The sequence below is a fragment of the Balaenoptera physalus genome (genome assembly GCF_965194825.1).
Source record: "Balaenoptera physalus genome assembly, chromosome: 11".
In the NCBI taxonomy this organism is placed as follows: domain Eukaryota; kingdom Metazoa; phylum Chordata; class Mammalia; order Artiodactyla; family Balaenopteridae; genus Balaenoptera; species Balaenoptera physalus.
The window spans coordinates 72,134,607-72,158,283 of NC_138896.1; the positions used below are offsets into that span (position 1 = coordinate 72,134,607).

A 23,677-nucleotide genomic window follows, 5' to 3' on the forward strand; every position below is an offset into this window, starting at 1 on the left:
TGATACTCGGTTGAGACCTGCATAGCTAGCAGCACCCGGGGGCAGAGGGAAGAGTGAGTGCAAAGGCCCTGGTTACAGAAGAGAGCTCAGAGGACCACTTGGCAGAACAGGAGGTCCGGCGTGTCTGGGGTGAGACAGCAAAGGGGAGAGGGCAGGAAAGGAGGCCAGAGAGAGGCATAGGCTGGGGTAGATCGGGGGCCTCATGAGTCACAGTAAAGAGTTCCCATGGTTAAGTGTGGTGGGAATCCACTAGAGGGGTTTGAGCCTGTAAATGACATTCTCTGATTTGTATGTGGATTTTTGGAGGAAGATGATATTGGCTCATGTAGCTGGAAGTCCGAGGGTAGACTTAAGGCAGAGCTGGATCCAGGGAATTGAGTAAAGTCGTCAGTTCTGCTAGTTCCTCTTAGTCTTAGCTCCACTTCCGACTGTCTCTTGATTTCATCCTTAGTGCCTCTCTGCATGCTGGGCAAGAAGGCTACTGACCACTCCAAGGCTATGTCCTTCTGATGAGTGAGCCTATCTCCTGTTGTTCACTCACCCAGTAATATGGAAGGGCTCTGATTGGCCCTGTTTGCAAGGTCACATGCCCATCCCTGCACCCCTAGCTGCAACCAGTGATTGGCCCAACCTGAGTCATGAGCCTGCTGTCCTAGGGAGGAGTTAATGACAGAGAGAAACTACACGTCCATCATGTGAACAGAAACACATGGCTTGTTTATTCTGGAGGCACAAATTATCCCATTTTCTTTAAAAAATTTTCTCTTCCTTAAGAAAGCAAAAGGCTTTTTTATTCTACTTACGTCACTTACATTGCATTACTTTGCCCTCACTTATTTTGCTCTCAAGATTGCTCATTTATATCTTGTCTCCTCAGCTAGACTCTAAGCTCCTCTAGGACAGGAATCATGGTTTCTTTTTATTTTCTATGCCTCCCTCTTGCACCTATTACTCTTCACTTCTTTATTCATTCTGCAAGTTTTTATTGAGTACCTATTGCATACCAGGCACTGTTCTAGGGCCATGCTTTCCCTCCTGGTTTATATTTTAAAAGGTCACTCTGGCTGCTGTGTGGAAACAGCCTGAAGGGGGCAGCAGGGGAAAGAAAGTGACCAGTTGGAGGCTTTTGGGGTCATCCAACCAGGAGGATGGGAGCATGGATTGGTGAGGCGGGATGTGGAGATGGATGATGTACGCAGGTCTGAGGTACAGCCAGTGGCGTGGGGAGGACCCTGCAGGCAGTCTGGCAGGCAGTGTGTTGGTAGTTGGGTGTGGGGAGTATGTGACTGCCTCTGCTTGGCTCCACGCACCTGGCAGCTCCTAGAGGGCAGGGCAGTGCTATCTGTCCCTCAGCCCACCTCCTGGCAGCCCAGAAACACCGGAGCCAGGCTTGGTGCCCCTGCCTGTGCTAGGAGCTGGCCCTGGCTGCTGTGGGCTGCAATGACCTGGACCATGGGCACCCCCAGTCCTGACCACCCTGATGACCATGATGCTTCCTCCTCAGGTGAAGGAGTGGCTCTGTCTGAACTGCCAGATGCAGAGGGCTCTAGGGATGGACATGACCACTGCGCCTCGCTCCAAGAGCCAGCAGCAGCTGCACTCCCCAGCCCTGTCTCCGGTCCACTCCCCAGCCAAACAGCCCCTGGGGAAGCCGGAGCAAGAAAGATCACGGGGCCCAGGGGGACCACAGCCTGGCCCCCACCAGGCTGAGACAGCCAGGGCCACCTCAGTGCCGGGGCCTGCCCAAGCAGCTGCCCCTCCGGAGGTGGGGAGGATGTCTCCTCAGCCCCCTCTCCCCATCAAGCCTTCCACAGCTGAGCCCAGGCCACCTGCAGGAGAGGCCCTGGCCAAAAGTGCCACCACAGCACCCTCTGGGCCTGGTGCTGCTGAGCAGACCCAGGAGGGCCTCACTGGGAAGCTCTTTGGCCTTGGTGCATCGCTGCTGACCCAGGCGAGCACCCTCATGTCTGTGCAGCCTGAGGCCGACCCCCAGGGCCAGCCTGCCCCCAGCAAGGGGCCGCCCAAGATCGTCTTCAGCGATGCCAGCCAGCAGGCTGGCCCAAGACCTCCAGGCTCAGGGCCCGGGTCTGGGCCAGCACCTGGAGCCAAAACTGAGCCTGGAGCTAAAACAGGTCCTGGATCAGGGCCTGGAGCCCTGGCGAGAACTGGGGGAACAACCAGTCCAAAGCATGGCAAAGCAGAACACCAGGCAGTGGCCAAGGCTGCTGCCAAGCCAAAGACCATGCCGAAGGAAAGGGCCACCTGCCCACTGTGCCAAGCTGAGCTCAACGTGGGCAGCAAGGGCCCCGCCAACTATAACACCTGCACCACCTGCAGACTCCAGGTGTGCAACCTGTGTGGCTTCAACCCGACGCCCCACCTGGTGGAGGTAAGAGAGCTGGACCAAGCATGTTCCCTTGGGCCTTGGTGAGGGGCCAAGGCCTGGGGTGATGGGCATGGGAGCCAGAAAGGACTGTAGAAATCTGGGTCTGTAGCAGTCACGGGGCTGCCCCTACACAGCTGCAGAGGGTCTATGCTCCCTTACCTGTCCCTGCCCCCGGCCTGTCCTTCCACTCAGAGAATTAACTGGCACAGTGGACAGAATAATGGTGCCCACTGCCTCTGACCGGCTGACCAGTGCCCTGAGGCTGGTCCCAGAGGTAGCCAGGTTCAGGAGGCCCTGAACCGGCCTCCACATTCTTGGCTATCATGGGCATGGCCCTGATGGATGATGCCAACCCCTGCTGCGCATGCAGGAAGAACCTGAAGTTGTACCCTGCCCTCAGTCTGTGACTCTCACAGGGGTTGAAAGGCTGTTAGGCAGAGGGCTGTGCCCCCATGCCCAGGGCAGGGCAGAAGGCTTTCTTACAGCGGGGCAGCCCAGCCAGGCAGTGTCCTCCCTTCATCCCCTCGTCTGAGGTCGTGGGTATTGATATCTGCTTGTCAAAGCCACAGTCTTTGGTCCACATATTTTCCTGTGGCAGGGCCTAGCCCTCCTTGGGACTGTTTGTGGGGATGCTCAGAGATGCTCTTCTTATCCAGAGGGAAGTTTGAGGGAGTGCTGGGGTTGGGGGCTGTCTCTCTGCAGTCCCTCTTCCACAGGAGGGTTCTGGGCCCTGTGCAGAGCTGGGTGGAAGGGAGCAGGAGGCCTGGTGTTCTCTTGAAGCTTGGAGCCCAGCCTGGGAGGTTCAGAAGGTGCGGAGGAGGAGGTACCCTGGCAGAGCAGGACGAGCCTGGGCTGGAAGGCTGCTCTTGCTCCTGCCCTCACCTACTCTGCCCTGCCCAGGGCCATCCATGTGAACCCTACCTTGGCTGCCTTGCCCATAGCTGGGTGTGTCCCCTTCCGTGTGTGCCCTTGAGGTCTCTGATTGGCTCATCTTGGCAGGTGGATGTGTCCCCAGCTGTGTCATATCAGGAGATGTCAAGCTAAGCCCACTCCTCCTGCACACGGTAGCCGCCTGAGTCTTGGGGCCCCTGGGCTAAGCCATATGTGACTGATGGTTGGGCAGAGGAGTGTGGAGTGCAGACCACCGCTGGCCCAGAGACAACAGAGGAGTGTGTGGTGTAGTCATGGTCTCTGTGGCACCTTGTTGTGACTTGCCTTGGGCCAGGCCTCCATGGGAGCAGCCCACCGTGACAAGGAAGACTACTTTGGCCGCCACAGGCCATATTTTCCAACATATAGGGAGGGGCGGCCTGAGCAAGACGAGTGACCTCCTCGTGTGATGCCTCATGTGATGCCCTCCAGGTCCTCACTGCCACCTCCCCAAGCCCTAGGTCCAGTGGCTCACTGGAGGATGGCTGGCCTGGCTGCCCAGAGAGGTGAGGGGGCACCAAGGGGTCACCACAGGGCCAGAGGAACTCCAGTCCAGAGCCGGGCATACACCCACTGCCGGGTGGGGCAGCCTGACGCTGAGCCCTGTTGGACTGCTGAGCTGGCCCAGCCTGGAGGACCCTTGTCCCTGAGGGACCTCCGGGCCCACATTTCCTCATTAAGCAGGATGTGCAGAGAGGAAGGGAAAACTCTCTCTGCCAGGAGTATAAATGTTCCTGACAGTTCCTTTCAGCGACTTCTGGGCCAGGCCAGGGGAAGTGCTGATTCTGCCCAAACAGGAGTGTCTCAGTCCCATGCTGACTCTGGGTGAACGGTCTGGATTCTGATCTCAGCCCCTCATTAGAGGCTTGGTTGTTGCCTCCCTGGACCCTGGAGCTTCTGCCCCTCGGTAGCTAGCGTTGCCCCTTGCCCCAATCCCTCCATGTCCTGCTGTCTCCATGTCCTGCCCCACTGCCACCTCCTTGGCCAGGGCCACCCTTGCCTCCACAGGACCTGTGGGTTCCATGGGCCTGATGGCAAAGCTGCTGGGCGTCCTGGTCCTAGATCTTCCCTACCCGCAGCTTCTGCTTCGCTGCCTCCTGCTCCTAACAGCAGTCAGAAGGTGGCCCAGCTTCTCTGACTGCGTTCTCCTCATGGCTCTGCTTGTTGATGCTGCTATCCCCAGAGGGCCTGTGGCTGCTCCTGGGGAAAGTGTGGATGGGCAGCCATCATGCCCCCTCCCGTGGTTCCCACCATGAGACCGTGCCACCATCATCCATCAGAGGTGCAAGCTGGGAGCCTGGGGTCATCCTCACCTCCCTCTCTCTCACCTCAGCATCCACTCCGTGAACCAAGCCCTGCTGGCTCTGCCTTCCCACTGGCACTAGACCCTGGCCTCTTCTTTTCATCCCTGCAGCCACGGCCCTACTCCAAGCCCTTGTCCTCCCTCACCCAGACAATGATCAGGACTTTCTCCCGGCTCTGCCTGCCTTGGGTCTTGCAAGAGGCTGGTAGGGAAGGGCTGGTGCTTGGTGTGTCCCCCTCGCCTGCCCTTCCCAGCTGAGGCTCTTAACCAGGCCATGGGCCATCTTTGGTCCCATCTCAGTGAATGGCCACTTGGCATTTAGAGCAATTTTGTGTTTTCTTGTGTGTTCTTGGTAAGAGCCTCCTGATTTTTCAGCAGGTGGCCCAGACACATCCTGCCTTGGGAGGGAGGTGGAGGGGTAGGTCTGCCTTGGCTGTCTCTCTCCATCTGGCTGTCTCTGTGCACAGCATGAGGCATGTCTGCATGCAGGCTGGGGGCCTGAGGGAGGGCCAGCTCCCCCCCAGGCCTGTTAGACCTGCTGTGGCTCCACCTGTGGGTGGAGCCACCTGTCTGGGCTGCCAGGGTGGGAATTACCCCAACTCTCTGAGCTGTAAAAACCTTTTTACCTTCTTTCTCAAGAGGGAGTCCAGAGCATACAATGGAGGAGACAATAAGACTAGATCCCTTTTCTCTTTGAAATTTTCTCTGAAAAATTAACCATAGTGCTATAAAATGTGAGTCATTTCATGATTAACAGTTGTTGATTCCAAATTTTTTACCTATTTATCTTTTTGAAAGATAATAGTACCCTCTGGCTTAATTTTTAATTGGCTTTCGGTTCAAAATAGAGTTTGTGAAGAAATTAGTGGAGTTGGAGTTGTTACTGTAACACTGCCCGTTTCTTATCTTATTATAATTGCCAAAATACAAGCCGTGGCCTTGAGAAGTCAGGCCTCCCTGGGCAAAGGGCCTGGCACCTGTGATGTGTGGGACGGGCTGGGCCTATTTGGGGTGGGGGCTGCCTCTGCTCTAGACCTGCTTCAGTCTGCCTGTGGGGTAGTGATCTCAGGGAGACCTGTTTCCTCCCTTGTGAAATGGTGGCCATAGTTCTCCCTCTTAGGTTTCTGTGAGAACCAGGTGAGATGCCATGCTTCAGATACTTGTGCGAGGTCCAACACACAGTCAGCCCTTGAGCCAGGAGATTGGAACCAGAGTGTCCTAAAAGAGGGTCTCTGTACAGGAAAGAAAGAGTCCCCACCAGCCCCTACTACTTGGGTATGAATTGACCCCGTGGCCAGTGCAAGATCCTCGTCTCATGAGGGATGGCCACAGGGAATGGACACATTTGGTGCTGGAGCATGAGGAGAGCACAGCCCAAACATAAAGGCAAACGTTGGGGATATCAGGGAGGATTCCTCTTATCAGAGGCAGAGGTCCCCAAAAGGGGAGCCTACGCGTGTCTGGGGACAGGGAAGGGCAGGGCAAGAGTCAGGAGAGGAACAGCAGCACCGTCGATGGCCATGCCTGTGGTCCAGTGTGCAAGTCTTGGGCTCTTTTATTTTTAACCTCTGGGCATCCTTTTCTCAGGAGTTCTCATCCACTGCCCCTGGTCTGGCAGTGGGGCTGGGGGTATGTTGGGCTAGGCAGCCAGTCCGGTGTCGCTGTAACCGGACGGACACCTAGGCCAGCTCCACATGCAGAGAGACTGTGCTCTGCAGGGTCATTCAGGCTGTGTCAGACAGTGCAGGGAGGATGCCCAGCTTCCAGTGCAGCCTCGCTGGGCTCTCTTGGCCCATGAGGTGCAGCAGGCAGTGATTCCGGAAGGTAGCAGGTCTCACCTGCCTGTGGGGTACCCTACCAACTCTCTCAGATAATTCACTTCCCCTGCCTCGCCCCGAACCCACCTAGCTCCATCTGAAGGTATGCACATCTACGCCTCCCACCGTTATTAGGTGGTGATAGCCCTTGGGGGATTCCTACCTTCCTGCCCCCGGAAAGGAACTGGGCAGAGGGAGGCAAGGCAGAAATGGTCATCAGAGCCTCCCATGTCCATCCCCAGGTCCCAGATTGTCCCCTGCCCACTTGCCAAAGGGGGTAGGAAAAGGGGCAAGTGAGCAGCAGCTCCCCAAGGGCTGGGGCTGGATGAGGGAGAGTATGACAGAGAACGTGCAAGTGAATGATTGAATGAGGGGGGTAAACACTAAAGGGGGAGAGGGAATGCATGAACAGGGAATGAAGGAGCGGGGTGGGGGTGGGGGCATGAAGTGAGGGGCAGAGATGAGAGCAACGTGAATAGAGGAGTCAGGGCCTCAGTTTGCAGCTGCATTCCAGCCCCCAGGCACAGCCTGCCTCCCATCCCATCCCCATCCTTGGCCAGGTCTCCCCTGGCTGCACCTCTAGTGGCCCCAGTGCCCTGTACCCTTCTCCCACCACCCCCAGAGGGCTGGGGAAGGGCCTCCAGCAGCCAGGTCAGCTGTTTATTTTTAGCTCTTACCTCACATGCCTCCTCCTGCCTGCCCTCCCTCCCTCCCTCCTTCCCTCACTGCCTGCTATAGCAGAGCCAGGAGCAAGAGGGCCAGCTGGGCAGCCCCTTCTGCAGCCTGGCTGCCTCTGTGAGAAAGCGTGGGAAGGAACGAAACCCCGGGGAGCATGTGACCACAGTTGACATGCTCTGCTGAGGGCTGGGCCTCTGGGCTCAGGTAAGCAGGCCACTGCAGGGGCTGCCTCTGAGCTCTTGGCATTAGGTCTGTCGCCTCCATCCAGGCCACCCTTCCAAGGTGCCCTTGCTTCATTTGGACTGTCACTTCTGGGGTGGGGTCTGCAGGCCAGAGGTGGAGGTCGGAGGTTTGCCAAGCCAGCAAGGTGAGCCAAAGCAGATGACAGAACCTTCAGAGGCCTAACCTGGCTGGCTGTGTGCATGGACCCAAGGTGGAGTCAGGGCAGTGTTGCCTTGGGCCAGCCCCCTGTCTAGGCCCAGATCCTAACCCCATCATGCTGATCCTGGGGCTAGGGAAGGGGCTGTTCGCTCATTTCCAGAACTCTCTCTGGGCCTTTGCTAACACCCCTCCCACTTCTCTAGGATCATTTTGCCACCTTACAGTCCTCTCTGACATGGAGGGAGTTCCACTGTGACCTCAGGTGACGCTGGGGGAACGTGGATGGGATTCCTGGCTCAACCCATCCAGCACTCTCCCTAGGCACCAAGTGAGCCCAAGACCCAGCAAGTGGCCAGCACCCATTGCTTCATAGGAGTTTGTATGGGGGATACACAGAGCATCAGATAAGGTCCAGGGGAGTCAGCAGTGGTGCTAGAGCCAGGCCCTACAAGGAACAGGGTAAGTACCCGCAGGACCTCTGAAGGGTCCCCCTCCATAGCTGAGCCCCTCTGCTCAGGACCTGTGTGTGGAATTGGGCCTCCAGGCAGAGTTGGAGCGCCAATCTCAGGGAAGCGGTCTCAAGGCCCTGAGTAACAAGCTTGTGGAGCAGACCTATCCCTCAGTCAACACCAAGGCCCTGCCACCCGCCTGACCTGGCCTCTGCTGGGGCCCAGGGCAGAGATGTGGTGTGTAGCTTTGTGGGCAGGAAATCAGGTCAGAATCATTGATATGGCACTTGCCATGGTGGCCTGTGGATGCCAGGCTGAGGACAGGCATCCTGGAGGTACCATGCTTCCAAGGCTCTGCCAGGTGGGCTAGGGTCTGACTTGGGCCCAGGGGCAGTGTGTGAGGTAAGGGTGCTGAGGATGCTGGCCCACTTTGGGCTGGTGAGGGCCAAGGGCCACCTCTTTGCCCTGTCCCTGGCTCTTTGACCTTGTGGTTCTGTGTCCTCTGGTTCCCCTGATGCCCCATCCTAGTGGTCAAGCTGCTGGTGGGAGCCTGAGTGTCTTGGCACCCCGATGTGCAGCAGTAGGACAGTAGGGGTGCCGAGGCTCTGCATCCCTGGGACAAGAGCAGGCACAGGTGTGTGCTGTTACTCTCATTCCCCGCGCAACCCTCCCTCGTGGGCCAGGACAGGGCCTCAGGTCTTGCCAAGGAGGAGCCCTGACTCTGGAGGAGGCTCCTGGGAGACATGCTCCTGCCAGCTTCTGACCTGCTACAGAAATCACCCGCTCAGGGCTTGGGATGCTCGACCCTCTCCCTGTGCAGACAGTGGGACCTGGGAGGTTAGACTTGGTTTCTGGTGTTCTGGGAACTTCACCATTGATGCCCATGTCATACTCAGAATGACCTCTTTGGGGCTCTGGGTTCCAAGAAGGCTGCATGCCAGCCTGTGTGTCCGTCTTAGTCAGGCTATGTCTCCAGTCCCCAGCACTTAGACTGACACAGAGAGGGTAATCCTGAAACTGTTGGACTGATGGTTGAGGATTTGATCCTAGCCCAACTCTGGAGGAAGCAGGGCCCCGGGCCCAAGGGCTGGCACACACAGTTCCCATCGGAAGAACAGCCCAGAGGCCGGGGGAGCAGGAGGAGGCTTTCGCCTGGCATCTTTGCTGGCCTAAGACAAGGTGACTTGGGCTGGGGGGTGTGAACAGAGGGGACTGCTCAGCTCCATCCCCCACCCCCAAGCAGGGCTTCCCCCAGACAGCCTCCCCTGGCCCCACGAGCCTGCACCCTCCCAGCCCAGCCCTTACTTGGGTGTGGAGAAGGATGGTATCTGAGGCCTGAGAGCTAGGAGGCTGGGGCGGGGCAGTGCCTCTGGGAGGTGCTCCTTGCCTGATGCTGTTCCTGGTCTGCGGGGGCTCTCACCTGGGGGACCCTGCACCCTTCCCAGAAGCTGTTCACGCCCTGGGGGTGAGTCCCCAGCGCCCCCTCTTCTCCAGATACTGTGCTACTTTTGTAGCCTCCCCTCTCAAACAGGTTCTCCTCCTTTTCAGGCCAAGTGAAAAGCTCTCTATGGGGTAAGGAAGCGACCCTTCCTTTGGGTTTGTCTTTTTAACTCTACATATGCATCTAAAGGATGGGGCATCTGTCATTTGGGGGCAACAAACGTATCAGTCTTTTTCTCCTCGTGCCTTTAGTGTCATGCTTTGGGAGATTTTCTCCTCCTTAAGTTTACAGGAATAGTCACAGGAATAATCTTTGAGTACTTCAGTGTCTTTGTGATTTTCATCAAACCCCTCCTCTCTCGTTTCCTCACAGAAAACCGAGTGGCTCTGTCTGAACTGCCAAACTAAGCGGCTGCTGGAGGGCAGCCTGGGAGAGCCGACCCCACTGACCCTGCCCGCCTCACGGCAGCCCCCTGTAGGGGCCCCTCACCATGCAGCTGGAACAGCCCCTCCGAAGCAGAAAGGGCCACCAGGGCTGGGCCAGCCATCAGGCCCCCCACCTGCCAAGGCCAGTCCCCTGCCCACCAAGGCCAGTCCCCTTCCTACCAAGGCCAGTCCCCAAGCCAAGCCCCTCAGGGCTTCTGAACCCATCAGGACTCCGAGCAGTGCCCAGGAAAAGAAGACAGGAATCCCAGCTAAAGCTGAGCCGGTGCCGAAGCCACCTCCAGAGACTACCCTGCCCCCTGGGACTCCTAAAGCAAAGGCTGGGGTGCGGAGGACTGAACCTGCCACCCCCGTCAAGGCGGGGGTTCCAGAAGCCCCCAAGGGTAGGGAGGCGGAGGTCAGTCTCATTTACTTCCCAGGGATCCTAGCTTTCAGGCAGGGCAATCTAGAGAAGGGCTTAACTCCCTGCGGGACTGGGATGTAGACCTGGGACAGGCCCTTTGGGGCCACAGAGGACAGCAGGGATGCCTAGATGAGGCCCTAGAGGGCCTGGAGCCTGTGAGTTCTAGGCCGATTCTGTGTCTGACACCTTATTGGATGCTTTGCTGGGTTCTGCTGCCATTAGATTTAGTAAAATTTCTCTTTGAGAACCTAGGGCTGCTTGGGGTTTGACATGGAACCTGTAAGTTATTCAAGACCAGAGCAATGGAGTGGGTGGTGGGCCCTGATCCCCTGGGAGGTGGAGGTACCCTTCCCCAGGGCCCTGGGTTGACGGAGAGGGCTGGACTGCCCCCCATGAGCTGTCTGCCATGGGGAGTCAGCATCTGCTTCTCACCCTGCTGCAGGAGCCGGTGGGCAAGCCTTACTCTCAGGACCTGTCTCGGAGCCCGCAGAGCCTCAGCGACACAGGCTATTCCTCCGATGGTGTCTCCAGCTCCCAGAGTGAGATCACAGGCATTGTGCAGCAGGAGGTGGAACAGCTGGACAGTGCAGGGGCGACAGGGCCACGCCCGCCCAGCCCCTCTGAGCTCCACAAGGTGGGGAGCAGCATGAGGCCTTCGCTGGAGGCCCAGGGCCCGGCCCCCAGTGGTGAGCGGAGCAAGCCACCCTACGGCAGTGGTGAGGAGCAGAAGCGGCGGCCCCACTCCTTGTCCATCATGCCCGAGGCCTTCAACTCGGATGAGGAGCTGGAGGATATCCTGGAGGAAGAAGACTCTTTGGAGTGGGGGCGCCGGAGGGAGCAGCAGGACACGGCTGAGTCCTCAGACGACTTCGGCAGCCAGCTGAGGCACGACTACGTGGAGGACAGCAGTGAGGGTGGCCTGTCCCCTCTTCCGCCCCAGCCCCCATCCCGGGCAGCAGAACTGACTGATGAGGAGTTCATGAGGCGGCAGATCCTGGAGATGAGTGCCGAAGAAGACAACCTGGAGGAGGATGACGCTGCCCCCGCCGGGCACGGCCCGGTCAAACATGGCTCCCAGAAGGGCAGCCCCCGGCCCAGGCCCGAGCCCAGCCAAGAGCCGGGAGCGCTGCCCAAGAGGCGCCTGCCCCACAACGCCACCACGGGCTATGAGGAGCTGCTTTCCGAGGGAGGCCCAGCAGAGGCCGCAGACGGCACTGGGGCTCTGCAGGGCGGGCTCCGCCGCTTCAAGACCATCGAGCTCAATAGCACGGGCAGCTACGGCCATGAGCTGGACCTGGGCCAAGGCCCCGACCCCAGCCTGGACCGGGAGCCCGAGCTGGAGATGGAGAGCCTGACGGGCTCGCCTGAGGACCGCTCCCGCGGGGAGCACTCCTCCACACTGCCGGCCTCCACGCCCAGCTACACCTCGGGCACCTCGCCCACCTCCCTGTCCTCGCTGGAGGAGGACAGCGACAGCAGCCCCAGCCGCCGGCAGCGGCTGGAAGAAGCCAAGCAGCAGCGCAAGGCCCGGCACCGCTCACATGGGCCCCTGCTGCCCACCATCGAGGACTCCTCAGAGGAGGAGGAGCTGCGGGAAGAGGAGGAGCTGCTGCGCGAGCAGGAGAAGATGCGGGAGGTGGAGCAGCAGCGCATCCGCAGCACGGCCCGCAAGACCCGGCGTGACAAGGAGGAGCTGCGGGCCCAGCGGCGGCGTGAGCGCTCCAAGACCCCCCCCAGCAACCTGTCACCCATTGAGGATGCCTCCCCCACGGAGGAGCTGAGGCAGGCGGCCGAGATGGAGGAGCTGCATCGTTCCTCCTGCTCCGAATACTCGCCCTCACCCTCCCTTGACTCAGAGGCTGAAGCCCTGGATGGTGGCCCCCCTCGGCTCTACAAGTCAGGCAGTGAGTACAACCTGCCCACCTTCATGTCCCTCTACTCTCCAACCGAGACACCCTTGGGCAGCACCGCCACTCCCAGTTCCGGCCGGCCCCTCAAGAGCGCTGAGGAGGCCTACGAGGAGATGATGCGGAAGGCCGAGCTGCTCCAGCGGCAACAAGGCCAGGCAGCAGGGAGCCGTGGGCCCCATGGTGGCCCCTCTCAGCCCATAGGCCCCCGGGGCCAGGGTTCCTTTGAATACCAGGACACCCCAGACCATGACTATGGTGGGGCTGCTCAGCCGGCCTCGGAGGGCACGCCAGCCAGCCTGGGAGCAGCCGTGTACCAGGAGATCCTTCAGACGTCACAAAGCATTGCCCGCATGCATCAGGCCTCCTCCCGGGACCTGGCCTTTGCTGAGGACAAGAAGAAGGAGAAGCAGTTTCTGAATGCCGAGAGTGCGTACATGGACCCAATGAAACAAAATGGCGGCCCGCTCACCCCGGGTACCAGTCCCACCCAGCTCGCCGCCCCTGTGTCCTTCTCCACCTCCGCCTCCTCTGACAGCAGTGGGGGCCGAGTCATTCCCGATGTCCGTGTTACTCAGCATTTTGCAAAGGAGCCTCAGGACCCCCTCAAGCTGCACAGCTCTCCTGCCTCCCCCAGCTCTGCCTCCAAGGAAGTAGGCCTAACCTTTACCCAGGGCCCTGGGACTCCAGCCTCCACAGCTGTGGCTCCTTGTCCGGCTGGCCTGCCACGAGGGTACGTGACTCCGACTTCCCCAGCAGGCTCTGAGAGCAGCCCTTTGCCCTCTTCCACTGGCCACAGCTATGGACAGAGCCCAACCACTGCAAACTATGGGTCTCAAACTGAGGAGCTACCCCAGCCCCCCCGTGGCCCTGCTGTCAGTGGACGGGCTGCCAGAGAGAAACCCCTGAGTGTGAGTGATGGCGAGAGTGGCACCCTGCAGACCTCCCGGGGATATTCCTACTTTGCAGGCTCCAGCCCCCCTCTCTCTCCATCTTCTCCCTCAGAGAGTCCCACATTCTCCCCTGGCAAGCTGGGCCCAAAGGCCACAGCAGAGTTCTCTACACAGACGCCAAGCCTGACCCCTGCCTCGGACATGCCACGGAGCCCTGGTGCCCCCACCCCGACACCCACAGTGGCTCAGGGCACACAGACGCCACACCGACCCAGCACGCCTCGCCTGGTATGGCAGCAGTCCTCTCAGGATGCCCCCTTTATTGTCATCACACTGGCGTCAGATGCCTCCAGCCAGACCAAGATGGTCCATGCCAGTGCCTCCACCTCCCCAGTGTGCTCACCCATTGACACCCAGCCCACCACCCACAGCTACAGCCAGACAACACCTCAGCTGCCCCCAGAGCCACCTGGGCCACCTGGCTTCCCGCGGGCAGCCAGTGCTGGTGCAGATGGGCCCCTGGCACTATACGGCTGGGGCGCCCTCCCTGCTGAGAACATCTCCCTGTGCCGGATCTCCTCTGTCCCTGGAACATCTAGGGTTGAGCCCGGCCCCAGGCCCACTGGCAGTGCCGTGGTAGACCTTCGCACAGCCGTCAAGCCCACGCCCATCATCCTCACTGACCAGGGCATGGACCTGACCTCTCTTGCTGTGGAAGCAAGGAAGTACGGCCTTGCTCTGGATCCAATCCCAGGACGGCAGTCTACCGCTGTACAGCCTTTGGTTATCAACCTCAATGCCCAGGAGCAGACCCATGCCTTCCTCAGTACCGCCACCACCGTGAGCATCACCATGGCCTCATCTGTGCTCATGGCTCAGCAGAAGCAGCCTGTGGTCTATGGAGACCCCTTCCAGAGCCGGCTGGACTTTGGCCAGGGTGCGGGTAGCCCCGTGTGCCTGGCCCAGGTCAAGCAGGTAGAGCAGGCCGTCCAGACAGCCCCGTACCGTGGTGGGCCCCGAGGAAGACCCAGGGAGGCCAAGTTTGCCAGGTATAACCTGCCCAACCAGGTGGCACCTCTGGCCAGAAGGGATGTTTTGATCACTCAGGTGGGCACTGCCCAGAGTGTTGGCCTCAAGTCAGGCCCAGTGCCAGAGCCTGGTTCCGAACCCCATCGGGCCACCCCTGCAGAGCTGCGGTCACACGCCTTGCCAGGTGCCAGGAAGCCACATACAGTGGTGGTGCAGATGGGAGAAGGCACAGCAGGCACTGTGACCACACTGCTCCCAGAGGAGCCGGCAGGTGCCCTGGACCTCACTGGGATGAGGCCCGAGAGCCAGCTGGCATGCTGTGATATGGTCTACAAGTTCCCCTTTGGCAGTAGCTGCACAGGTACCTTTCACCCCGCCCCCAGCGCACCTGAGAAGAGTGTGGCAGATGTTGCCCCACCCAGCCAAAGCAGCGGCCCCTTCTACAGTCCCCGGGACCCTGAGCCTCCCAAGGCCCCCACCTACCGGGCACAGGTGGTCGGGGGGCCTGGGCCCCATGAGGAGCAGAGGCCCTACCCACAGGGCCTCCCTGGCAGGCTGTACTCCTCCATGTCTGACACCAATTTGGCTGAGGCTGGCCTCAACTACCACACCCACAGGATTGGTCACCTCTTCCAGGGCCCTGGACGAGACTCGGCCATGGACCTCAGCTCACTGAAGCACTCCTACAGCCTGGGCTTTGCAGATGGACGCTACCTTGGGCAGGGCTTGCAGTATGGTTCATTCACGGACCTACGTCATCCCACAGACCTTTTGACTCACCCGCTTCCCATGCGGCGCTACAGCTCAGTGTCAAACATCTACTCAGACCATAGGTATGGCCCACGGGGAGATGCATCTGGCTTCCAGGAGGCCAGCCTGGCCCAGTACAGCGCCACCACGGCCCGTGAGATCAGCCGTATGTGTGCTGCCCTCAACTCCATGGACCAGTACGGAGGGCGGCGTGGCAGTGGTGGCGGTGGCCCCGACCTCATGCAGTATCAGCCCCAGCCGGGGCTCAGTGCCCCGCAAGGTCTGGCTCCCCTCAGACCTGGCCTCCTTGGGAACCCCACCTTCCCGGAGGGCCACCCGAGTCCTGGGAACCTGGCCCAGTACAGGCCTACAGCAGCCCAGGGAACAGCAATCAGACAGCTGCTGCCATCCACAGCCACTGTGCGTGCAGCCGACGGCATGATCTACTCGACTATCAACACTCCAATCGCTGCAACACTGCCCATCACCACCCAGCCTGCCTCAGCACTGCGGCCCATGGTGCGTGGTGGCATGTACAGGCCTTATGCATCCGGAGGAGTCACAGCCGTGCCACTCGCCAGCCTGACACGCATGCCCATGATTGCCCCCCGGGTACCTCTTGGGCCCCCAGGGCTGTACCGATATCCTGTACCAAGTAGATTCCCCACTGCTTCCAGCGTTCCACCTGCTGAGGGTCCTGTCTACCTGGGGAAGCCTGCCGCTGCCAAGGCCCCAGGGGCTGGGGGCCCACCAAGGCCAGAGCTGCCAGCAGCGGCTGCTCGGGAAGAGCCTCTTTCCACAGCCACCCCTGCTGCTGTCAAGGAGGCTGTAGCAGCCCCAGCCCCAGCCCCAGCCCCAGCCCCAGCCCCAGCGGCTGGCCAGAAGCCGCCGGTAGATGCTGCTCCTGGGGGCGGCAGTGGGGCCCTCATCCGGCCAGGGCTCGAGAAGGAGGAAGCATCACAGGAGGAGAGGCAGCGGAAGCAGCAGGAGCAGCTGCTACAGCTGGAGCGAGAGCGGGTGGAGTTAGAAAAGCTGCGGCAGCTGCGGCTGCAGGAGGAGCTGGAGCGGGAGCGTGTGGAGCTGCAGAGGCACCGCGAGGAAGAGCAGCTGCTGGTGCAGCGGGAGTTGCAGGAGCTGCAGACCATCAAGCACCACGTGCTGCAGCAGCAGCAGGAGGAACGGCAGGCTCAGTTCGCCCTGCAGCGGGAGCAGCTAGCACAGCAGCGTCTGCAGCTGGAGCAGATCCAGCAGCTGCAGCAGCAGCTGCAGCAGCAGCTGGAGGAACAGAAGCAGCGGCAGAAGGCTCCCTTCCCTGTGGCCTGTGAGGCACCCGGTCGAGGGCCTCCCCCAGCTGCCACAGAGCTGGCTCAGAATGGCCAGTACTGGCCACCCCTGACCCACGCGGCCTTCATTGCCGTGCCTGGGCCTGAGGGGCCTGGGCAGCCTCGTGAGCCCGTGCTGCACCGGGGTCTCCCCAGCTCCGCCTCGGACATGTCACTGCAGACTGAGGAGCAGTGGGAGGCAGGCCGCAGTGGCATCAAGAAGCGGCACTCCATGCCACGCCTGCGGGACGTGTGCGAGCCAGAGTCAGGGCCTGAGCCCTGTGTGGTCAGGAGGATTGCAGACAGCAGCGTGCAGACGGATGATGAGGATGGAGAGGGCCGCTACCTCCTGACCCGGCGGCGCCGGGCACGGCGGAGTGCTGACTGCAGCGTGCAGACGGACGATGAGGACAGCGCCGAGTGGGAGCAGCCAGTGCGCCGCCGCAGGTCCCGTCTTTCCCGCCACTCAGACTCTGGCTCCGACAGCAAGCACGATGCTACTGCCTCATCATCCACTGCCGCCCCCGCCATGAGGGCCATGAGCAGCGTGGGCATCCAGACCATCAGCGACTGCTCCGTGCAGACAGAGCCTGACCAGCTGCCCAGAGTCTCTCCAGCCATCCACATCACAGCTGCCACCGACCCCAAGGTGGAGATCGTCAGGTACATATCGGCGCCAGAGAAGACTGGGCGTGGGGAGAGCCTGGCCTGCCAGACGGAGCCGGATGGGCAGGCCCAGGGTGCGGCCGGGCCGCAGCTTGTAGGGCCAACTGCCATCAGCCCCTACCTGCCTGGTATCCAGATCGTCACCCCAGGGCCCCTGGGCAGATTCGAAAAAAAGAAGCCAGATCCCTTGGAGATTGGATACCAGGCCCACCTGCCCCCGGAGTCCCTCTCACAGCTTGTGAGCCGCCAGCCTCCCAAGTCCCCCCAGGTCCTCTACTCACCAGTCTCACCCCTGTCCCCGCACCGGCTCCTGGACACCTCCTTTGCTTCCAGTGAGAGGCTGAACAAGGCTCACGTGAGTCCCCAGAAGCACTTCACGGCTGACAGCGCTCTCCGCCAGCAGACGCTGCCGCGCCCCATGAAGACCCTGCAGCGGTCCCTGTCTGACCCTAAGCCCCTCAGCCCCACCGCCGAGGAGTCTGCCAAAGAGAGGTTCTCCCTCTACCAGCACCAGGGGGTACTGGGTAGCCAGGTATGGGCACAGGGGCTGGTCCAGGGTGGGACAGGGGTCTCTGCCTAGCCTGGGGGGCCCCACAGGGAGGGGCATCTCCTGGGGTGGGGGTGGAGTCACCTCCAGCTCCAGAGGCCCAGAGCTAGGAGTCGAGGAATGGATGCATATCTCGATGCACATCCAGTGGAGCCCGCAGCCCAGCAAGGACATCCTGGGCAAAACACACTCACACTTGGGCCCCCACGGCTATCCAGACCCTGCTAGAAACTTCAGCCTCACCCTAGCACTGCCTCTTCACAGCCCGTATCTAGTCCAGTCCCTGCCACCTCCCCCTTCAGGCCTCCTCAGCTCTCCCCTCCAGCCTGGGCCCCTCCTACTCCAAATCTCTTCTTTGGATGTTTCCTGAGAAAACCATAGCACCGACCTGGCTGGGCTGCTCCCCACTCCCCAGCCCCGGCCTGGCTCCCTTGCCCCACAGGAAGCCAAAGCCCTTTGGACTACCATTCAAGGCCCATTCCAGTGGGCTGCAGCGTGCTCTCTGCCTCATCTTGTCCCATGCCCCTATCTGGCCCTCAGCAAATCTGTTTACACACCTGTCTGCTGCCCTAGATAGGGGCTCCTGGAGTCTAAACTCACCCTCATCTGTGGCTTTAGTTGCCAATGATGTCCCGGGACTGTGAGAGGTGGCCTGCATGTTAGGAAGATGGGGGTTGCAAGGGACTGACACCAAGGACTTTGAGTGCCAGGCCAGGAGGGGGTTGGGATTTTCTCAAACGCCCTTGGAGCTTCTGGGTGTTTCAGGCAGGTGAGACAGGACAAGATGGGTGGGTATCTTAGAACGTTTCCTAGGCAGAATATGGGCAGATGGACTGAAGGAAGTGATTGCACAGTGGCCCTGGGGAGAGCGCCTAGGAGCCAGAGGCATTGGAAGGTATATTTACCCGTTTTCTGAGTGTGTTGCAGAGAGGAGAGAGGTGAGGCCTCAGTGGGTGGGGTTGTGGAGGTGAGTCTGGGTTGTGGAGAGCCCTGGGGTATGCAGGCTAGAGGGGTGTGGGGGGGGATCAGGATTCTGGACTGGCAGGGAAGGCACGTCAGAGAGGCAGGTGGTCTTGGCTCCGTGCTAGGGTCGGCACAGAGGTCCCATGGGCTGGCCATGGGGGGTGCCACGCCACGATGGGCACTCATGATGTGAGACCAAATGACAAAAGACAGACAACAGAGTGAGGGGTTCAAGGAGGGAAATTTATTCCATTCCATCAAAGGCCACCCTTCGTCCTGAGGTTTGGGGACACATTATCATTTCCTTTATGACATATGGTGAAAGTAGGTGGGAGGCTTTTATGTAGTTTCTTGGCAAGGTAAAAGGTAAGAAGCCCGATGTCAGTCCCCAGTGTGTTTAGGGGATTTGGGTGGTCCATAAAACCCAGAGGCCTGGGAGGTAGAGACAATGGAAGGACCCAGGACAAAGCTTCTGGCAATGTGGACCTTGAGGCAATGTGGAGCCTTGGGCAGGTGAGGAGGACCCCATGGAGAACATGTTAGGGAGCCCTGACTGGGAAGCCAGGTAGCCAGAGATAGGGCTGGAGAGCCCTAGAGGAGTCTGGCAGCCTCAGAGAGCGGTAGGCTGACAGGGACGTGGAGGAGCTGGGGCCAGACCGAGGGCACAGTTTGACAGACGGTGGTACAGGGCCGCGGGAGGAGGAGAGTGGACAGGTGGCCGAACTGCATTTCACTTTAGAGATGAGGAGGGCAGGAGGCAGAAAAGACTCGGAGCCTGCAGCACCTGACATCCAGTCAGCATGCGCCCCCTGCCATGATCCTCTGGGAACCTGGTGGGCCCAGGACCCACTCCATTCCTGTCCATGGCCCTCCACTGCCCTTGGCCCCTGCCAGCTGCTAGGACCCAAACCCAGAGCCGTCAGACCTGTACTGTCCTCACCTCAGTACCCTCAGTGGGAGGCGGAGGGTGGCAAGCCTGTTGGAGACGTGCTGTGTGCCAGGCCAGTATTAGACACCAGCACAGAGGGGCATCTGCTGCTTCCTCCTGTCCCACTGTCCCGAGGTCTGGGGAGGAGAAGGCCTGTAAGATGATCACAGGCCCTCCCTCCAAGGCCAGTGGGTGGGCAGGGCAGGCCTCAAGGCTGCCTGATGAATCAGGGCACTGACAGTGTGGAGCCCAGCCCCTACCCCAGCCCAGGCCAGGGCTCTTCTACCCTGTGCCCTGCCAGGCCACCCACACCTTGGGTCTCAGTGCTGCCCGCCCTTCCCTCTGTCTCAGGTGTCGGCGCTGCCACCCAACGGCCTGGTCCGCAAGGTGAAGCGGACACTGCCTAGTCCCCCTCCAGAGGAGGCTCACCTGCCCCTGGCTGGCCAGGCTCCCCCACAGCTGTATGCGGCCAGCCTGCTGCAGCGTGGGCTGGTGGGGCCCACCGCTGTCCCTGCCACCAAGGCCAGCCTGCTCCGGGAGCTGGACCGGGACCTGCGGCTGGTGGAGCACGAGTCCACCAAGCTGCGCAAGAAGCAGGCAGAGCTGGACGAGGAGGAGAAGGAGATCGACGCCAAGCTCAAGTACCTGGAGCTGGGCATCACCCAGCGCAAAGAGTCTTTGGCCAGAGACCGGGGTGGCCGTGACTACCCGCCCTTGCGTGGTCTCAGTGAGCATCGCGACTACCTGTCAGACAGTGAGCTCAACCAGCTGCGGCTCCAGGGCTGTGCCTCTCCGGCTGGCCAGTACGCAGACTTCCCTGTCACTGCCGCTGCTCCTGCCACTCCCTCCGGCCCCACTGCTTTCCAGCAACCCCGGTTCCCACCTCCGGCGCCACAGTACGCTGCAGGCAGCGGTGGGCCAACACAGAATGGATTCCCAGCCCACCAGGCACCCACCTACCCTGGCCCCAGCACGTACCCAGCACCTGCCTTTCCTCCCGGCGCCAGTTACTCTGCTGAGCCTGGCCTGCCAAGCCAGCAGGCTTTCCGTCCCACAGGCCATTATACAGCCCAAACACCCATGCCAACCACACAGAGCACCCTTTACCCAGTCCCGACTGACAGCCGTACCCCCCACCAGAAGCCACGCCAGACATCACTAGCCGACTTGGAGCAGAAGGTGCCCACCAACTATGAGGTGATCGCCAGCCCTGTCGTGACCATGTCTTCAGCCTCGTCTGAAACCAGCTATAGTGGCCCAGCAGTAAGCAGCAGCTATGAACAAGGAAAGGCCCCTGAGCTGCCGCGGGCCAGTGACCGTAGTGGTGTGAGCCTGAGCCCAGCCCCCACCTACCCCTCTGACTCACACTACACCAGCCTGGAGCAGAATGTCCCTCGGAACTATGTGATGATTGACGACATCAGTGAGCTGACCAAGGAGAGTGCTTCCACTGCCCCTGACAGCCAGGGGCTGGAGCCCCTGGGGCCGAGCAGCAGTGGGCGTCCAGGGAAAGAGCCAGGAGAACCAGGTGTCCTTGAGGGGCCCACACTGCCCTGCTGCTATACCAGAGGGGAGGAAGAATCCGAGGAGGACTCCTACGACCCCCGTGGGAAGAGCGGCCATCACAGGAGCGTGGAGAGCAATGGCCGACTAGCCAGCACCCACTATTACAGTGACAGTGACTACAGACACGGGGCTCGAGCAGAGAAGTATAGCCCAGGCCCCGTGGGGCCCAAGCATCCCTCCAAGAGCCTGGCCCCGGCTGCCGTCTCCTCAAAGCGCAGCAAGCACCGGAAGCAGGGCATGGAGCAAAAGATCTCCAAGTTCTCACCTATCGAAGAGGCCAAGGATGTAGAGTCAGACCTGGCCTCCTACCCCTCCCCTGCAGTCAGCAGCAGCCTGGCCTCTCGGGGCAGGAAGTTCCAGGACGAAATCACCTATGGGCTCAAGAAGAATGTGTATGAGCAGCAGAGGTACTACGGGGTGTCCAGCCGGGACCCAGTGGAGGAGGATGACCGCATGTACAGTGGGAGCAGCCGGTCCCGGGTGGCATCTGCATACAGCGGGGAGAAGCTCTCCAGCCATGACTTCAGTGGCCGGGCCAAGGGATACGAGCGGGAACGGGAGGCTGTGGAGCGACTTCAAAAAGCGGGCCCCAAGCCCTCATCTCTGAGCATGGCCCATGGCCGGACCCGGCCCCCCATGCGGAGCCAGGCCTCTGAAGAGGAGAGCCCCGTCAGCCCTTTGGGGCGGCCCCACCCTGCTGGGGGCACCCTCCCCCCGGGGGACACCTGCCCACAGTTCTGCTCCAGCCACTCCATGCCTGACGTCCAGGAGCACGTCAAGGATGGACCACGGGCCCACGCGTATAAGTGTGAGGAGGGCTACATCCTGGATGATTCCCACTGCGTAGTTTCCGACAGCGAAGGTAATGGCAGCTGGGGGTGATTTCTGCAGATGCTCAGCACCTGGGGGGCCTGCCCGCCCGTGGGGCCCTGAGCCCTGAGATGTCTCAGTGGGGCTGGCCTGGCGCCTCACCCAGTGGGCCCTGCTGCAGGCTGCCCTTCCTGCCTGCTGCACCCGCGCCCTGGCCCGGTTGTGGGAGGGGGCTGGGGCCTGGCATTACGCTTGTGGCTGTGGCGCCCACCCTCTGTTTTCCTTGCATGGCTTCAGCTGGGCCTCCCACTGCGGCCAGCCCGGGGGTTGATGGTGTTCTGTTTTTGGTCCCTGAAGCGTATCACCTGGGCCAGGAGGAGACAGACTGGTTTGATAAGCCCCGGGATGCCCGCTCTGACCGGTTCAGGCACCACGGGGGCCACGCAGTCTCCTCCTCCTCCCAGAAGCGAGGCCCTGCCAGGCACGGCTACCACGACTACGATGAGCCCCCCGAGGAGGGCCTGTGGCCACACGATGAGGGTGGCCTGGGCCGCCATGCTTCAGCCAAGGAACACCGACACCATGGTGACCACGGGCGGCACTCAGGCCGCCACACTGGCGAGGAGCCGGGCCGGCGTGCTGCCAAACCACACGTTCGAGACCTGAGTCGCCATGAGGCCCGGCCTCACCCTCAGCCCAGCCCTGCCCCAACCGTGCAGAAGAAGGGTCAGCCTGGGTACCCCAGCTCTGGTGAATATTCACAGCCATCCCGTGTTCCATCAGCTTACCATCATGCCTCTGAGAGCAAGAAGGGCTCCCGGCAGGCCCACTCAGGGCCCGCTGCACTGCAGCCAAAGCCAGAACTCCAGCTGCAGCCGCAAGGTCGGCAGGCAGCTCCAGGTCCACAGCAGTCACAGCCGCCTCCATCCAGGCAGACGCCCTCAGCAACAGCATCGCGCCAGCCGCAGACACAGCAGCAGCAGCAGCAGCAGGATCTCGGGCTACAGCCTCTGCAGCAGGGCCCTTCGCAGGCCCGCCTGCAGCAGCAGGGCCAGCCAGCTGCCCGGGGTCCGGCCCCCGCTGCCAGCCAGCCAGCAGGGAAGCCTCAGCCAGGGCCCTCAACAGCCACAGGCCCCCAGCCATCAGGACCAGTAAGTAGGGCTCCAGTACGTGGATCCTCCCCAGGGTGGATGCTGGGACTGCAGCTTGGACAGCCCCTTGGTTCCAGGCTGGGCAGAGTTGACGGGCGGTAGCTCAGCTATGGGTTCTGTGTTGCAGCCGCGGGCAGAGCAGGCGAACGGCTCTAAAGGGACTGCCAAAGCACCCCAGCAGGGGAGACTTCCTCAGGCCCAGCCACCACCAGGACCTGGACCTGCAGGTGAGCCTGCCTTTGGACGCCCTTGGCTATGACCAAGAGTACCTGGGCTGCCCTCTCCCTGTGCTGACTGGCACCCTGAGCTCCCCTGCACTGCGTGCCTTCACTGCTCCCTGAGAAGGTGCCCAGTGCACTGAAGGCCTCCCCAGCAGAAACGAGCCTGGGGTTAGAATGAGCCAATGGGGTCACCAGCACTGGGGCCTTAGGGCCCAGGCAGCTCCGGGCAGGGAATCTCGAAGGTGCTGGTGATCACAGGGCCAGGACCATGGATTCTTACTGTCTCCTTCCTTCCCCTTCCCTTCTCTCCTCTGCCTTCTCATCTTCCTCTGCCTATGCCTCCCTTTCTCCCTCTTTATCTTCCTCAACCTCCTTTTTTCTGCTTCCTCCCACCCCTTTTCTTCCCACTCTTACCTTCCTCTCTTTATTTCTCTATCCTTCTCCTCACCCTCCACCTCACAGGGTACCTGTGAGATTTCCTCTCAGCTGCTCTCCCACTCAGACCCTGAAGAGCCAGGCCAAGCACAGCTTATGATGGTGGTTTCTTTACCCCTAGGCATGAAGGCTGGAGCCAAGCCTGGAGGGACCCCAGGGGCTCCTGCCGGCCAGCCAGGTGCCGATGGGGAGAGTGTGCTCTCCAAGATCCTCCCTGGTGGGGCAGCAGAGCAGGCCGGCAAGCTGACGGAAGGTACG

The 23,677-nt window shown here is 60.9% G+C and overlaps 1 protein-coding gene across 2 annotated transcripts in view; it reads left to right on the forward strand.

The window, feature by feature from the left end:
* Nucleotides 1-23,677, forward strand: part of BSN (bassoon presynaptic cytomatrix protein) — a 93,396-nt gene that overhangs the window by 62,728 nt on the left and 6,991 nt on the right. For both annotated transcript variants that reach the window (XR_014250997.1, XM_082413599.1), the window contains exons 3-9: nucleotides 1,505-2,389; nucleotides 9,758-10,225; nucleotides 10,674-17,330; nucleotides 19,588-21,664; nucleotides 21,970-22,763; nucleotides 22,891-22,990; nucleotides 23,541-23,672. Coding sequence is in view for 1 of the 2 variants with exons in the window: in XM_082413599.1 (XP_082269725.1) it covers nucleotides 1,505-2,389; nucleotides 9,758-10,225; nucleotides 10,674-17,330; nucleotides 19,588-21,664; nucleotides 21,970-22,763; nucleotides 22,891-22,990; nucleotides 23,541-23,672 (11,113 nt within the window). In the remaining variant the exon portion in view is untranslated. The remainder of the gene's footprint in view (nucleotides 1-1,504; nucleotides 2,390-9,757; nucleotides 10,226-10,673; nucleotides 17,331-19,587; nucleotides 21,665-21,969; nucleotides 22,764-22,890; nucleotides 22,991-23,540; nucleotides 23,673-23,677) is intronic.